The sequence below is a fragment of the Geospiza fortis genome, unplaced genomic scaffold (assembly GCF_000277835.1).
Source record: "Geospiza fortis unplaced genomic scaffold, GeoFor_1.0 scaffold8, whole genome shotgun sequence".
Classification (NCBI taxonomy): domain Eukaryota; kingdom Metazoa; phylum Chordata; class Aves; order Passeriformes; family Thraupidae; genus Geospiza; species Geospiza fortis.
In genome coordinates this window covers 759024-774099 of record NW_005054414.1, presented here as the reverse complement: position 1 = coordinate 774099, position 15076 = coordinate 759024, and the positions used below count along the sequence as shown (strand labels likewise).

The following is a 15076-nucleotide window of genomic DNA, read 5'->3' as shown; positions in this document are numbered from 1 at the left end:
ATAGCAATTAAAGGATGTAAATAAATTGCACACATCATTTCTCTTTCTCTCAGACCCAGACACACCTTTTCAAACATGGACAAATAGTTATTGATAGTACCCACAAGAAGAGCCCCAAAGATTAATGATAAACGTAATTTATTGTGCATCTTTCACTGTGTCACCTGCACTCTTCCCATTAATCCATCTCAGCTGGATTATTTCTAGCATTCCTAACCTCTGAGCACTTTCCAACAGCTGCTTTTATAGTTTTTTTCCTTCTCTTCAGCTATTTCCAAAAAGTGTTTCTTATCTTTCCTCTCAAATTGGCATTTTCACTCCTAGAGTGAATGCTACTTAACTTGAGTTCAATGTGTTCCTGTCACAGGAAAAATATAATTTGGACAGAAGATCCTGTATCTACAATAGCATCAGCTTTCAAAACACGGAAGGTCCACCTATGAGTAGAAGAGAATGCTCACCTTAGGAAAGGCTCATAATGCCAGTCCATTCAAGTCACTGAAATGGATTAAAATACAGCAGTTACTTAATTTTGAGGGATATTTTCTTTGTTTTCTGCATTTCACATCTTTACAATCCTTTGGGATCATTTCCAAGCTTTTGCTCCATGAAAATAAGCCAGACAAACTTCATATTTTGTAAGAGGAAAAGAAAAAGACTCTCCTGAAATTGCTCAGAGCAAGGTCTTCTCAGAAATATCAAATATTAAAAGTCTCATAGAGAGATGGCAAATCTATGGTAAATATTTGAATCTGAGCCCTGTGGTCTAACAGACCCTGGATCTTTTAAACATGACAATTCTTTTTTCACAGGAAAAAAAAAAGCTGTTTATGAGATATTCAGAGATTCTAGAACTATGATTCTATAGGTCTCTCCCACTCTTTTAAAGGCCTGTACAGCTGGACTCATTCCTAAGGAGCCTAGATATCCTGACAAAAGATACAGGGGTGGGAAATGAACACCAAAACTCATCAAGGTGCCTTCAATTACAGATCTCACACCCCATGCTAAGAATACACAGTGTTGTGCTGTCGTGTAAAAATGTGATAGGAAAAGATTTGTTAAAGGAATGTTCATTCTAAAGTGATGTCTCAACCCCCCATCAAAAAGTTCCCTGCCATTTCCTGATACCACCCAGCTCTCATGTAGAGATTACAGTGTCAATCTGTGTCCTTAAATTTTTTTCTCAGAATGTAAAATTTATCCTACAGAAGAAGAGAAAAATACTTGAGAGCCTGTGGTCATAGATGATGTCATAAATCATATATGTTACATAGAGATGTAGTGTTTGGATGAATTCTCTCACTTTCAATACAAATCTAAATGCTCTGCATGAAATGTGTGGTTTAAGTATCCAGAATACCAAGTTTCTACACACATAAAATATCAGGAATTATAAAGAGGCAAATTTTCCCCTTTCTGAACCAAGACATCTGCAAGCAGTGTCACAACTTCCCTCTCCCAGCCTTTCTATTCCTGTGATGAGACTGCCTGAGCTCTGCCCACAGAGAGCTCCGGATCCATGCAGAATGAATTTTTCCCCTTCACTTTCCTCTAGAAGGGGCCTCTCCATTCTGTGCCCCAGTGCTCAGTCCCAGAGCTGCAGGCTGCTGCCTGGAAGTTGTGAAAACAGACAGCTTAGGGGCACTGTACACTCCTGAAACCTGAGCGTGCTCCTCAGTGTCATTACTCATCCAGGCAGCTTTTCTTTCCCCAGCCCTGGCGAACTTTCCTCCCTGAATCCTCAAGTGCTTCAAGGGCTGGAGAGCTGCCAGCCACCAGCTGCACAAGATCTTAAAGAAACCCAGACCCATTTTCATCATTTAGGAGAGCAAACAAATATATTTTTAAAAGAGCAAATTGAGCAGATTCAAAATAGAAGAGGGAAGTCCTCTGTCTCATTTCCCCTCCTCATTTCCCCTCCCTCATTTCCCCATTTCGCTGCATCCTTTGTTTTCATTCCCATAAGAAAAAAGAAGTATTTAGAAACCAATATGAAAATACAAGCAGAAAAACCAAGAAGATTTTGTGACATTAGGGAACTCAGAAGGGACAGTGATCTCTGCACAAGGCTTGATCCCTGCAAACCCAAGCACAGCTCAGCAGGGAACAGTGCAGCACGATGGAGCAGAAGGAGGGGTTTTGCTTCCTTAGCACCAGGGATCTGAAATTATCTGGAGGAAGTGGAATTTGGTTCTCCTTGGGGACGAGAAGCAGCACTTTTTGCAAGCTGCAAAATGAAATTATGGTTCATGGCCTAAGTTCCCAATTCCTGGGAAGAACAGCCCTATTCACGTCGTTACGAGGTTGAAAAGGGCAGAGAAGAAAAAGAACAAAGCAGAGAGATCTGTCACTGCAGCCTTCCCAGCCTCCCTTCCTTGCCAGCATTTTCTTTAGGGGAATGCAAGAGGGTACCTGAGCTTGTCTGCAATGAAGATCACCCTCCTTTCCAGCAGCAAGGAGGCAAAGACTCTGCTCAGGTGCCGCACGCTCAGGGAGGTGAACAAGGACTCGAAATCAACGTGCTCCAGCCTGGAGTCGAGGGGCCGCCGCAGCTCGATGACCTGGGGGGGACAAAAAGAGCACAGGTGAGCTCCTGGTGCCACCCAGAGTGTGCCAAGCAAGGACCCAGCAGGTATTTTCAGAGCCAGTAGCCCTCACTGACTGCTGGTGAGCACCACAGAGCAGTAAGTCCTCAACCACAGTCCTTCCAAAGGCCTCCCATAAATCCTTCTTCCAGATGAAGAGAATCCAGAGTCCACTCCAATAGGCACAGCATGAGATCAACCACAAGTTCTTCCCACTGGACTGAGGAGAGTAAGCTCTTCATAAGGGGAAAAACTAGTTTGTGTCCAGCTAGGAGTGGTTTTCAGGCAGCAGAATGTCATGGAGCCTTTCAAATCTACACTCTGACTTTTACAGTTAGGATTTATTTATTTTTTACTGCAAGAATCTGGATGCCTAACCTCCTGACCATAAATTTTTTATATCAGTTACAGACAAGAGCAGCCTGTGGATATTTTTCTTTGTTCATATCTACTTAAATAATGTCTGTCATAGCACCTTAGCACTTCATACTCCTTATCTTAGACAGATGCTTATCTAAATTGTTTTTGAAAGCCTCCAACACCACACATTTCATAAAACCCACAAGAAAATTACCCTAGTTCTGAACTACCCTCACCAACACCAAGCCTGCAGCTGAAACATGTCAGTGGCAAATTACTTCAATTATTGTTGTCTTACTCTCAGTATACACTGAGAGCAACTGGTCACATTCCTCTCTGTAGGAAACTTCTTGTGTATTGAAAGGTTATCACGTGTCTTCCTTTGTCTTTTGTTTTCTATATTAAGTAAACAATTTTCTCAAGCTTTGCCTGCATTTTCTAGACCACTTAGTAAACAGAACTACCCTTCTGGGGCTTCCTCCTAGTGGGTGCATGTTTTGGAAAACGATACTCTAAAGAAAATTCCATCAACAATGGAAAGCAGAAAATTTGCTTTCCTGTTTTATTCATCCCTTCACTTGCTTTCACAATGAAGGATTTTGTCTAAATAATACCACACTTACTTTTGCTCACTTTATGGCTCACAGTACCACCAGATCCCCCTCTGAAGTACCACTGCTCACTCAGTTGCTTTCATGTTGTATTGGACTACTCCTTTCTTCCTCCCAGCATTTTGCTCTTGTCCATATTGATTTTCCCACCAGATGTTCCATTTACAGAATCAGGGAATCATTTAGACTGGAAAAGGTCTCTAAGATCATTGAGTCCAACTGATCACCACCATGACAACTAGACCACAGTGCCACATCCAGTCATTTCTTGAACACTTGAACATGTTTCTTGAATTCAGGGGAGTGGGGCACTTTGACTGTTAATCCCTTACTCTCCAAAGTGCCTGCCTCCATCCCAGTGCTGTACTCTGTAAATGTGGAGTTTATGCCATCAATCAGATAATTAATGAACAGTATCCCAGACACAAACCAGCCACAATATTCTCACAGCACACCACTGGGACTTTGCTCCTCCAGCATACATTTTTAACCAGTTTTGCATGTACTCTGCAGTAATGTCATTTAGTTGTGACTGTTTCCAGTTGGGTTGAGGAGAATGTCATCATGTAGTGCTCTGCTGAGAGCCTGCAGACACAACTTTATCAACTCATTTGCCTTCCTCCCTCTCACATTCAAGGCATACCAGGCCCTGCACCAAGTATGGCCAAAACTACCTTCAATTTGTCTCTCTCCATCCCCCAACAGTCCTTCAATGCCATGCCCTAAAGCTCTGCACTCTTAAAACCCTCCTGCTGTCCTCACACCACATCATGTGAGATGCAACACAGATCACCACCTCCACACTGTGAAAATGCCATTCTCAAAGGCTGCAACATTAGCCTGGTGTGCTTTCAAGGATTTTTTGACCTGATCCACACAAACAGAGGTTCTGTATTCAGGGTGCTGGAGCACATTGTTCAAACCTGTCATTAGGAAGTTAAGTGTGGTGGCCTTGAGCAGATCCAAGTCATATGCTGGGCAGCACAGGACCTGCTGTCTGTGCCTCCTGGCACCAATGTCCTGGTTCCTTTTGATATATTAGGCTGTGTGCTTACATTCATTTTTACCATAGGATTTCCATTTTGATTCTGAGTCACTGAAGTCTCCATAGAATCCCCTCTGGTCCCCTGTTTTACACCCCAGCTTCCCCCCACAGCTGACAGATCATCTGTTCTTGAAGATCCCCAGTGCTATGCCATGGTCCCAACTTTCAGTTGCTAGTCCTGCACCATTTGCTGGCCTGTCTCCCTCTCTCTAGGAATGTCTTTACCTCTGTTCCTGAGCCTGGCAAGAAGTTCTTGACTGTAATGGTCCTGCCCAGAGCTGGGAAAGGTGCCTCCATGACACTCCTCATGAGAGGCTGCACCAGGGCTGGGGAAATGCCCCGTCTCTTCTCAACCTCATCCAAGATCTGAAAAAAAGGCATGAAGACACAAAAACATGCAAATCAGGAGGAGGGAGATAACACCAGGAATGAAGGGCACTGGTATCTATCTATGTCCTCTCCTTAATCCAGTATTGACATGGAGTATTGACATGTGTCAAGAGAAAGAAGGCAAAAGGTGCAACTGAAGACCCTGGAGCTCTTTTTTCAGAAGAAACACAGCTCCAGGGAAAGCTGAAGATTTGCAAACTCCCCACTACACTCAGAGTCAGGACTCCACTTTTTAACCTCTCTTGCATTCTGGGAGGTTGTGCTGAGGAAGTAGGCAAGAGCTGACAATCTAGTTTTCCTATTAACTGTGCTTTTGCTAGGTTCTGGAATTAGCATGTGGTTGCCTCACCAAATCTTTCAGATCCTTTCTTCAGCTATCAGCTTCCCTGATCCCCATTTATTCAGGTGCTGGCTTCACTCTCAAGTTCCTCTTCACCTACAGCATAAATTCCTTCTCTTTCTCCCCCCTCACCTTAGAGAAGAGATTGAAGCATCCAAGGCGACTCACAATGCAGTAAACTTCTGGGAGACGCTTCCCTTTTCCACTGGGCTTTCAAGACAAACACAAACACACACAAAAAACCAAGGAAATGTCAGAGTTATAACTACTGCAAAGATAGAGTGACTGGTCTCTTAGTTGTGCATCTCACTGGCTGGCTCTGAAACTGGCAGGCATTTGACAGTATGGTGATGATGACAGCCTGGCTCAAACCCTGGTACCCCAGAAACAGGGAGGAGAAATGGGCACATCCACAGTGTGGTCCCAGCTTACCTAAATCAAATGACAAAGGCAGAGCAGACTGATCTACAGAGACAACTCTGAACCTACAGGACCAGCACAGGTTTAGACAACTGCTTAATATGTATCCAAACGTAAAGAGGATAAACCCTGTCTTCAGCTTCAGAGGTGAAACAACAGTCCATGGCCATGGTAAAGTGCTGGTGCAAGGAAAATGCAAGAAATTTATGTCTGGACTGGAGGATGGGACACAGAGAGGGACTTTGGCACTGAACAGAAGAGAGCAAAGCTGCTCTGTTGCTGCTCTTCTCATTCCACACTGAAAGAGTAGCAGCCTTCCACTTTCCAGAATGGGTGCCAGTAACACCAACCCCACAGAAGGCTGCACCACTAGGAAAAGTAAAAAACTCAGGGATAATTACCAGCAGCCTCCTACAATACCCAAATCGCCTGCTTCCATCTTCCCCCGTCAGGACAAATGAGAATGTCTCACTGCAGAAAGAGAAACCAGAAGGACAAGATACCCATCAGCCTCATTACCAGTCCCAGACACACAAATCCAATAAACCCCCAGTATTTCTGAATTTCCTATACACCCCTCTCAGAGTTCTGCCCAATCTTCTACCGTAACAGCTCTTGCATTTAATTAGCTTGATATAGAAATCTGTTTCTCATGAGTCAGGATACAAAGTACAGCACTTACCTGGCAAATTGATGGATGGGGGCCCAGTCCTTTGCATCAGGGAAGCAAAACTGGGGAATAGCTTTCAACTGATCTTCTGCCTCACGCATGAATTTGAATGAGCGCTCAAGCTAGCAGAATGGAGAGAAGGAATGTTTCCAATTAGTCATGTGGGGATGGAATGACTCCAAATATTTTTCCTGTGACAAATGAAGAGGTGATGACAGAGGCTAAGCTTCTGCATGGAAGATACTAAAATTTCTGTGATTCTGGCTCACCTAATCTTTAGATATCTCAAGGTAACTCTGTGCCCCAATTCCACCAAGCCCTGTCTCTGCAGCACCTGACTCTGCTATACTGTGCCTCTAACCTGGGACACACCTTGCAGCAAGGGGAAAGAGAACTGAAGTCTTGAGGGGAGCTCTGGTCACATCCCATTTACAAACACTCTATAACACTGGCTCTGTGTTTCTCCCATTCCTCCTTCCCCATTTTGAGCTAGGCTATCACTGAAAGCTGTTCCTTCCCTTTCAGAACATGTATCTTCTCCTAACCATCAGTTCTCTTTAAAGAGGAAAGGGGGAGAAAGGGGATAGCTACGTAAAAGTCATAGCCAAGGGCAGCAAAAGATAGAAATCAGCTGCTCTTTCAGGAGTGAGCAATACCATGACAATTCTCAGGCAGTGACTGAAGCCCTTCCACCATCTTCAGCGTCCCTCAATGCTGACACAGCAGAGGGTCACTGACACAACACGTGCTCAACAGAGAAGCTGCAGCTCCTCCAGAGATCCAAATGCCCCACACAACCCGAGACAGACCTTCAGTGGGAACTGCTGGGTGACCTCAGGGATGTAGGCAGCCCCAGCCTGCTTCTTGTGCAGCGACACCACAACGAAGTACTCGAAGAGCTGCCTCTCCTGGTACTCGATCAGGTCCCGCTCCAGGGTCTGGTAGCGCGGCGTTTGCTTCAGCCGCGACTTCACGTGCACCAGGCGCTGGCTGTGAGCTGCAGGAACACACAGAGAGCCTGGCTTGCTCTGGCTCTGCACAGACTGAGGGATGAACCTGAAATCACCTCCCTGCACTGGCTTTCTCAGTGGAAAGCTTCTTTTGGAAGCTGCACTATAAATAATGACAGAGATGGGTCATAATCTCGTGCCATCACCCTGAAGAACTTTGGCAGCAGAAGGATTTCATGGATAGCTTTTACAGCCCAAGCTGAGATCCATGTAGGACATTTTGTAAGAGATAATGTCCAGCCACTCATCCTAGCACTCATTTATGCACTTTGCAAAGCCAGCACAGTGAGGTGATTGCCCACCTTTGTTCAGAGGAGGCTATGGGCAGCAATCCCCTCGGTTCTACAAGACCAGCACCTGGGTCAGGCCAGGGCTGGGCTGTCTGAGTAATGCTGGGGACTCCCAGCTCCAGCACACAGGCTGGGCTGTAGGCCAACAACAGAGAACATGAGAAAAGAGGTGCCAGTGAAAAATGCTGGCTCATGCTGGTTCTTCCTGTGCCTAAAATAAATCTCTCAGTGCCATGCTTCTACAAGTTCACCAAGACAATGGGAAAACAAGCAAGCTGTAACTGCAACACACACATGAGCCATGGGACAATAAACATTCCAGCATGGAAAGTAATGAAAAGTTGCCTGCTGAGAAGAGACAAGATGAAATTCCCTGAGACCACCCCCTGCTTCGTTTTACAGTTGCATCCCAAATTAAATCTCCATGATGTCTCCCTTATCCCTGCTACAAAAAAAAGAAAGAATTAACTACAAGCAGAGACTACAGCACACTCTCACAGCTTTGCTTTTTGGGAAGGTGGGTGGCAATGCAACTTTTTGATGGAAACAACCACCACAGAGACACTGTAGGAACTCCAATACATAAGATATCTGCTTGGGAGACAGGACTTCCTGAGAGATGGGATATACTTATTGATCTTTTGTCTGGAAAAGTTGTGCCACTCACGGACTATTCCAGACAATGAAATTCAAGGCAACCTTGAGGTGCCTCTCAAATCAGAAAGTGTAAAAAACCCTGGGCAGTTAAGGCCCTGGAAAGATGGCTTAGAGTCCTTTGTCTTGTTACCTATTATGTTATTTGCTCTAGGGTTGTAAAGCTTTCAGAAATGCTTTCTGTTTCACCAGGGACTTCAAAAGGAGCAGTGTCACAGCAATGCTGAGTGCTTCTGAAAATCTCGCTCAAGATCTGCACTGTTTATATTCTAAAGATACCAGAATTTTACTGCTGTCATCATGGCACAGTTTGTCTTCCAAGATTTTTCCTTTCCAAGGGTCAGCACTTCCAGCTCTGCCATCCAACCTTATGATTTACTGTGTCTCAGATGATGTACAGTGACTTGCATGCAGAAGTACCTGGCTGGTGTGTACATTTCATGTAACACACAAACCAAAGTCCCAAATACAAGAAACTTGCTAAATCATCTCACTTTCCTATTTAAAAATAGGGAAGTCAACAGTTCAACAAGGCATAAAGCAGAATACAGCTGTAGTTAGAGCAAACAGCAAGTGCCAGAGCTCCTGTTCACACTCATGCAGACTTGCATAGTCACTCAGACCCAGGTCTGGATCTGGATATTGTCCAAAGCCCAGTGCTGTTGGATTTGAGGTGACTTCATATGATCTCCATCATCCTCTCTCTAGGGAGTTCTGAGCTGCAGTTACAGAGAAACACAGGATGATGCACATGATTCACTATGGCAACCAGCAGCAGGCAAGAGTTCAAGTCTTCCTGGCCACATCTACACTGCCTTTCTCAGCTAAATCTGAACATGCTCTGTATTTTCACAGCATTTCAGGAGGGTTGTGAATGTATTTTCTGCACCATCCTGGTGCAAACCCTCTCTCCTGTCTCCAGCCTAGCCTTAGAACCTGTCAAAAAGTAGGCACTGGCAGCAATTTTCAGCTTGCTCTTGCTAACAAAGCAATACAGATAAAAGATTTCAAAGCAGATGAAAGCAAGAGCATACAGTAGTTCTTCAGTGGGAAGCTGTGCTCACAAGAGGGAACTCAGCCGGAGGTTTCACTTCTAAAAACCTGCAAGAGGGTGAGAATGAGCACTCCCACTCCCAGTGCATGGTGGCTGACACAGCTCATGCCTGTCTTTTCAGCTTGGAACTGAACTGACCTGCTATCCAGATCTGATGTGCATGTGAGCCAGGAAACTTTGGAATGTGAGGGAGTTTCCATCTTGCATTCTAACTCTGCCAGGATTATTAATATGACCCCCAAATTCCCAAAAGACAGCAATGTCCCCAGAATGTGCAGGGGCTAATTACCAGTACAAAGTTTCACGAGAGTATTTTGGAGACCAGTACATCAAATAATCCTACAAGAGTGAAGAAAGAAATGTAGTGCTTTATCCCAACCCAGCCAGTGCAGGAGAGTTTAACCAGCAATAAATCACATAGTGCCACTCTGTTTTCCTAGCTAGGCAGTCTGGCTGGTGGCTTTTCTCCCACAGCAAGCATGTGCTGAGCTGTCTGGACATCCAGTGCCATGCAACACTGCTTCTGCCAGTCTGGTCACACATTTCTGACTCTGCACTTAGAGAAATCTCACTGTATTTCCTCAGTGTCCAATACTCCTCCTGGGAAAGTCAGTCAAGAGGGAGCTTTGATGGGAGCTGGAAGAGATGTTTGTTTTGGGCTCCTGTAGCCCTCTGCCCACGGATTTTCTCCTGCAGCATTGAGATCTTCATGTTCTCCTATGTTCCATGCAGAAACAAGGTCCTTCTCCAAAGGTAGGACACAGAGGAGAGATCTTGTCCTAGGAGCTCAGAGCAGAGTTCATCAGGAGCCATTTGCTCTCTCCACACATTTGCCTTACCTTTCAGCTTCTCTTCAGTGTCACTGTCTGATTCACTGTTTTCATCTGTAACTAGGGAAAAAAAAAGAAAGTAAGGGGAAGATGAATTAAGGAAAGTCTATTTATAGCTGTGCATTTCTTATCACTGGCATGAGAAAGTGGGACTGGCAACTTCAGGGGAAGCAGCTTAGGTCCCAAGGGCCTTGTTCTTTTCAAGGGTGCACATACCCACAAATATTCAGCTTACCAACCCTGGTATCTTCCCATTCATTCAGGGATAAAACACCCAAACCAACAACAAATCAATTTTGCACAGCCAGAAGAGCTGCATAAAGAATAAAATGCCAGAACAGTATTTTATCCAAGTCTGTATAAGCACAACACCAAGGTAAAATACTCGTTAATATGCAGTAGTTTCCGGGACATGGGATAAAACCAAGAAAAGAAACAAACAAACAAACAAAATTGTCAGACTGAATTAGATTCAAGGTCTATATGGTCCAATGATCTATTTCTCTGAATGATGCTATAGGGAGGGGTATAAAAAGTCTGGGATGCTTTCCCTGAAAGTTCATATAAACACACTCATCCACCCTGTGGCTGTCTATGCTTTATGAAATGGGATAAACAGTAACAAATAATTGTGGGAAACAAATAGAGGTGGTCACCTTCTGCTGGATATTAAAGTGTTTTGGAAAAACATCCTGTGTTGGAAAGACACAATCTTAATTTTTATTGAGATGAGATGCTTAAAAGCAATTGCTCTGAAGTGTCTGAATGCTTTGGGCAAGTTGTTAATTGACAGTGGGAGGCTGAAAGTCTCAGTCCTGCTATGATGGAGATGGTCCTACAGTCAACTGCAGAAAGCCTGATTCCCAACTGAGGCTATTTGTTTATTGGGATGGTGAAAGAACCAGGGCTGTTCCAAAATCTCCTGTCTTCCATTGGACAGTTCACTGAAGTGACACATTCCCACAAAATATTTTGATCTCAACAAATCAGAGTTTTTGGACAGAACATTCCTCTCCAAAGCTTCCAACATGTTCCAGAAATAAACATCAAAAAGAGGGGACATGTTTGGGGTGACCTATAAGGTTATCATGCAAAGCCATGGACTGAAAATGAAGCAAGAAAAACAGAAAACTTCCATTTTAACCAAAGGGCAGAGGAACAGCCCTTATTCCTTAAAAAAAAAAAAAAAAAAAAAAAAAAAAAAAAAAAAAAAAAAAAAAAAGAGTGGAAAAGTGGAAATTCCAACTCAACCTTAGTCTGGATTGGATGAAGTGCTAGAAAGTGTCACATAAACCACTAAGGCAGTCTAAAGTCCAGAGCAAGTCCTCAGAAAGTCTTAGAGGAATGATGATGTGAAGCTCCTTTACCTTTCCCTGAATTGCTCTCTGTAGACTGTGATAGTCTCTTGACACGTTTCTTTCCCCTCCGTGCCTCGTAAATGGCATTGATTTTCAACACCAGCTGCTCAGCAAACACACAAACAAACAAGGTTAACTTCTTCCCCAGGCAAGAAACTGAGTTAGAATTTCGTGCAAAGTGCTCTTTATCCCAACCTTGGCCATAGTGAAACTGTTCCCTTGATGGTGCAGGAGGCACAATTCCCAGGGTCTACGCTGTGCTGCCCATGCTCACTCTGGTACAGCAAAGCCCAGGGGAACAAACCCTGCTGAAAGGCCACACCTGATGCACTTCCACACTGTGTAGCTGTATCAGCTACAGAGTCCATCTCTCCACACCATGACCCATGCTCCAGGGAGCACCAGAGGGTCCCTTGGCAACCTGTCCTGGTCTGCAGGCTTGGAAGCAGAAAACTGGCTGGAGGATGGCTGAAGAAATTGAGAAGGGTGGAGGCTGGTGATACGGAAATATTTTACACCAGTGGTTTCCTTTGCAAATCCTGTAAACCCTGTGCTCCCAGCTGGCCAAGAGAGAGGACATTTCACTGTGGGGCAGTGCTGGGTTCAGTGGCTCATTCAGTGCCTCTGGTCTCCCTGTCCATTCCTGAAGGGGAGGGGAATTGCAGCAGAGCCATGCCAGGTTTCCTCCCTGAGCAGACCTGCCTCCTTCTCAAGGTGCCAGGCAGGAGCAGTGGGATATGGCCACAGCATTCAGATTTATTCCATAAATAATTGGAATAAATTCATATTCCAGATTTACATCCACACATGTCTTGTGAGCTCAGGGTAAGACAGGCTCACCACCTACTTGGTCAGGCAACTCTGAACACAAATATTGAAGTGGGAGGCAGGATGCTCTGCTGTGGAAGTGCAGCCTTCACCCAGATGCCCAGCTCAAGCCTCAGGTGATGCTGCCCTTGACAAGCAAACCTCAGTTCTGACCTGGCCCTGCATGACTGCTCAGTGGCACTGAGGGGTAAATAAACACTTGAAATCCTCTCTTCAATTGACATAAAAGTATGTGTGAACACACAGACAGAGCTCAAGCCCATGCACAGATGTGAAGACATACTGGGGAAAGAAACCCTAAACATTTGCAGTCTTTGGCTCATTCCTGAAAGGCTGAGGCACACAGAGAGGGCATTCAAAAATCAGATATGCAAACATGAACACAGATCTGGCAACCAGGAAACAAAGAAGATACACAAACACATCCCTTTTTCCCCAAATGCAAACTGTGGGTTTGGAAAAAAAATCGCCACAGACTGTCCCTGGTAGCCTCTGCTTATCCTGCAAAGACCGGGATAAGCAACAGTGTTTTTCTAACTGTGTTTTTGAAACATTCAATAGATAGACTGCTGCCAAACCTCATTTGGATTGAATACACATCCTGCCAGATCTGAAAGAAAATAAATTTAAAAGGAGTAATGCTGTATCCAAGTAAGAAATAGGAAATGTTGCTGCAGAAAATGCTCATAACTGCAGACAAGTCCTTTTCTCACCCGTCATTATGTTCATTGCTCACCTACAGTCACACCTTAAATTATAAACAGCCAGTGCATCAATTAGAACAAAGAACAACAGTTTTCCAGGAGGAAACAAACACACAACACACAGACAATTTCTGACTGTCCCATCCAGGAAGCACAGAAGGGAGTATAATGTGGCATATCTTCTGCAAAATATGAATTGCTTCTTTCCTCTCTGACATACTTCAATTTCTATCCCAAAATTACAATGTAATTTTTTTTCTTATTATGAAATCTCAGATGGAAAAATAACTTCTTTGAAAGGTGCAGACATGTTTGTGTGCCTTCTCCTTCAGGCAGAAAGGGGGTTAAGCACAAGTCAAGCCAGCAGCCAGGACAGCAGCTACCTTGCAGGGATGCCACATGTTGGAAACTAAAGAAAACCTGGTCTCATACTCACTTTCCTGCCTGGAAGAAGCCAAACAAAAAAGACAAAACCCTAGGGAATCTTTACCTTGGGAATCTTCCTTCTCCTCTTGCCATTCTGAGCGTCTCCCAAGGAGAAGAAGGTGTCATCTGGACTGCTGGGGGTTGAGGGAGGGCTGACCTTGGATGGTGAGCCAGTCCCATCCCGGCTCAGTTTCCGTATGTCCGGCAGTTTGAAACTCCGCCGCTCCGAGTTTTGCCGGAAAAACGTGGGCTTGGAAAGCAACTGGAAATGGAGGAGAAGGAATGAATGACCACAGAACCTCGTGGGTCTTTACTCCACTGCTTACACTTCATATCAGTAAATCCAGCCACAGCACTCAGTTGTCAAAATAGCCTGAGAGTGCCCATGGACTTCTGCACATGCAGGAAACCCATGCAGCTGCCAGACTATGCCTTGGCCAGCAATTTAACCAGCCCATTTTCATTCCAGAACAGAACACAAGCTCAGGGGTTGGCCAAGAAGGTCTTGCTCCAGTGTGGAAAAAAATCTCCCAGGATTTGGGTAATCCAGATGCTGGGATTGTAAACAGGACAAGACTAACCAACCAACCACAGGCATTTGGGATAAGGAGCAGCTAGCCAGGAGGGACAGAGAAGCAGTGAGAGCAGGCAAAAAGCACTGTCAGTATGGCTGCCTTTGACAGGAGCCAGAATCAGGTATTTCAAATGGTACAAGAGATGCTGTTAGACAATTATGGAGACTGCTTTCCTCCCAAATTCATTAGCAAGTTTGGTGGGAGTACAACAGAAGATGTTAAAGTAGCAGAGTGAAGTTCCTAAAGTCTCTAACCAAAAATAGCATCAGAGAAGTAGAAAGCTAAGCTCCAGATAAAGAGGGGCAAACTACTTCTCACCAGAAAGATGCTCAATAAGAACACTTTTCATCTTCTCCTACAGAATTTCCCAGTAGTTCTGACAAGGTAAATTGCACCTTTTGTGAGAACAGAATCTGCACTGCCAGGGGATTTATCTGGCACTAAGAAGTGTGGGGGAGAGTTATCCAGCCTAGTTCTGAACAATTCACAGCAGCACTGTGCCTGTAGCTGAGGCAGCACCACCATCTGCCTCCACCAGCAGACATACTCAGCAGTTATTAGTCACACCAATTAATCCATTCAGGTTAGCCCAGGTGTTTCTGGATTTGGCAAAAGATGCTCAGGTCACAAAAACGTTTGCCACCTACAGAGAAGTTATGTAAAAATGAGGCTGTAGGGAGTCTTTGCACTGAAGAATCCCATTCTGCACCAGAGATATGAGCTGCTACATCTGTAGTAGTCCTGAAAGTCTGTCCAGAGCCATTCCCCATCCCTGCAGCCTGGCCAGGCTCTCCACAGGATGAATGCTGCCACTGCAAACCCATCAGCTGCCAAGAGAGCTGCAGCATTTCTTTTCTGACTGATGCAGATCAGGGCTTTTAGACACCAAAGCACAGCAGAGTAACACAATGACTCCTGCTCAG

The 15076-nt window shown here is 44.7% G+C and overlaps 1 protein-coding gene across 3 annotated transcripts in view; it reads right to left on the bottom strand.

Annotated features, from left to right (window-relative positions):
- Positions 1-15076, bottom strand: part of DENND2A (DENN domain containing 2A) — a 34493-nt gene that overhangs the window by 10933 nt on the left and 8484 nt on the right. For all 3 annotated transcript variants that reach the window (XM_031061434.1, XM_005426395.3, XM_031061433.1), the window contains exons 5-13: positions 13643-13840; positions 11630-11723; positions 10272-10322; positions 7234-7421; positions 6437-6546; positions 6156-6225; positions 5467-5544; positions 4830-4970; positions 2416-2564 (exon numbers count right to left, since the gene is read on the bottom strand). In XM_031061434.1, coding sequence (XP_030917294.1) covers positions 2416-2564; positions 4830-4970; positions 5467-5544; positions 6156-6225; positions 6437-6546; positions 7234-7421; positions 10272-10322; positions 11630-11723; positions 13643-13840 — 1079 coding nt within the window. The remainder of the gene's footprint in view (positions 1-2415; positions 2565-4829; positions 4971-5466; positions 5545-6155; positions 6226-6436; positions 6547-7233; positions 7422-10271; positions 10323-11629; positions 11724-13642; positions 13841-15076) is intronic.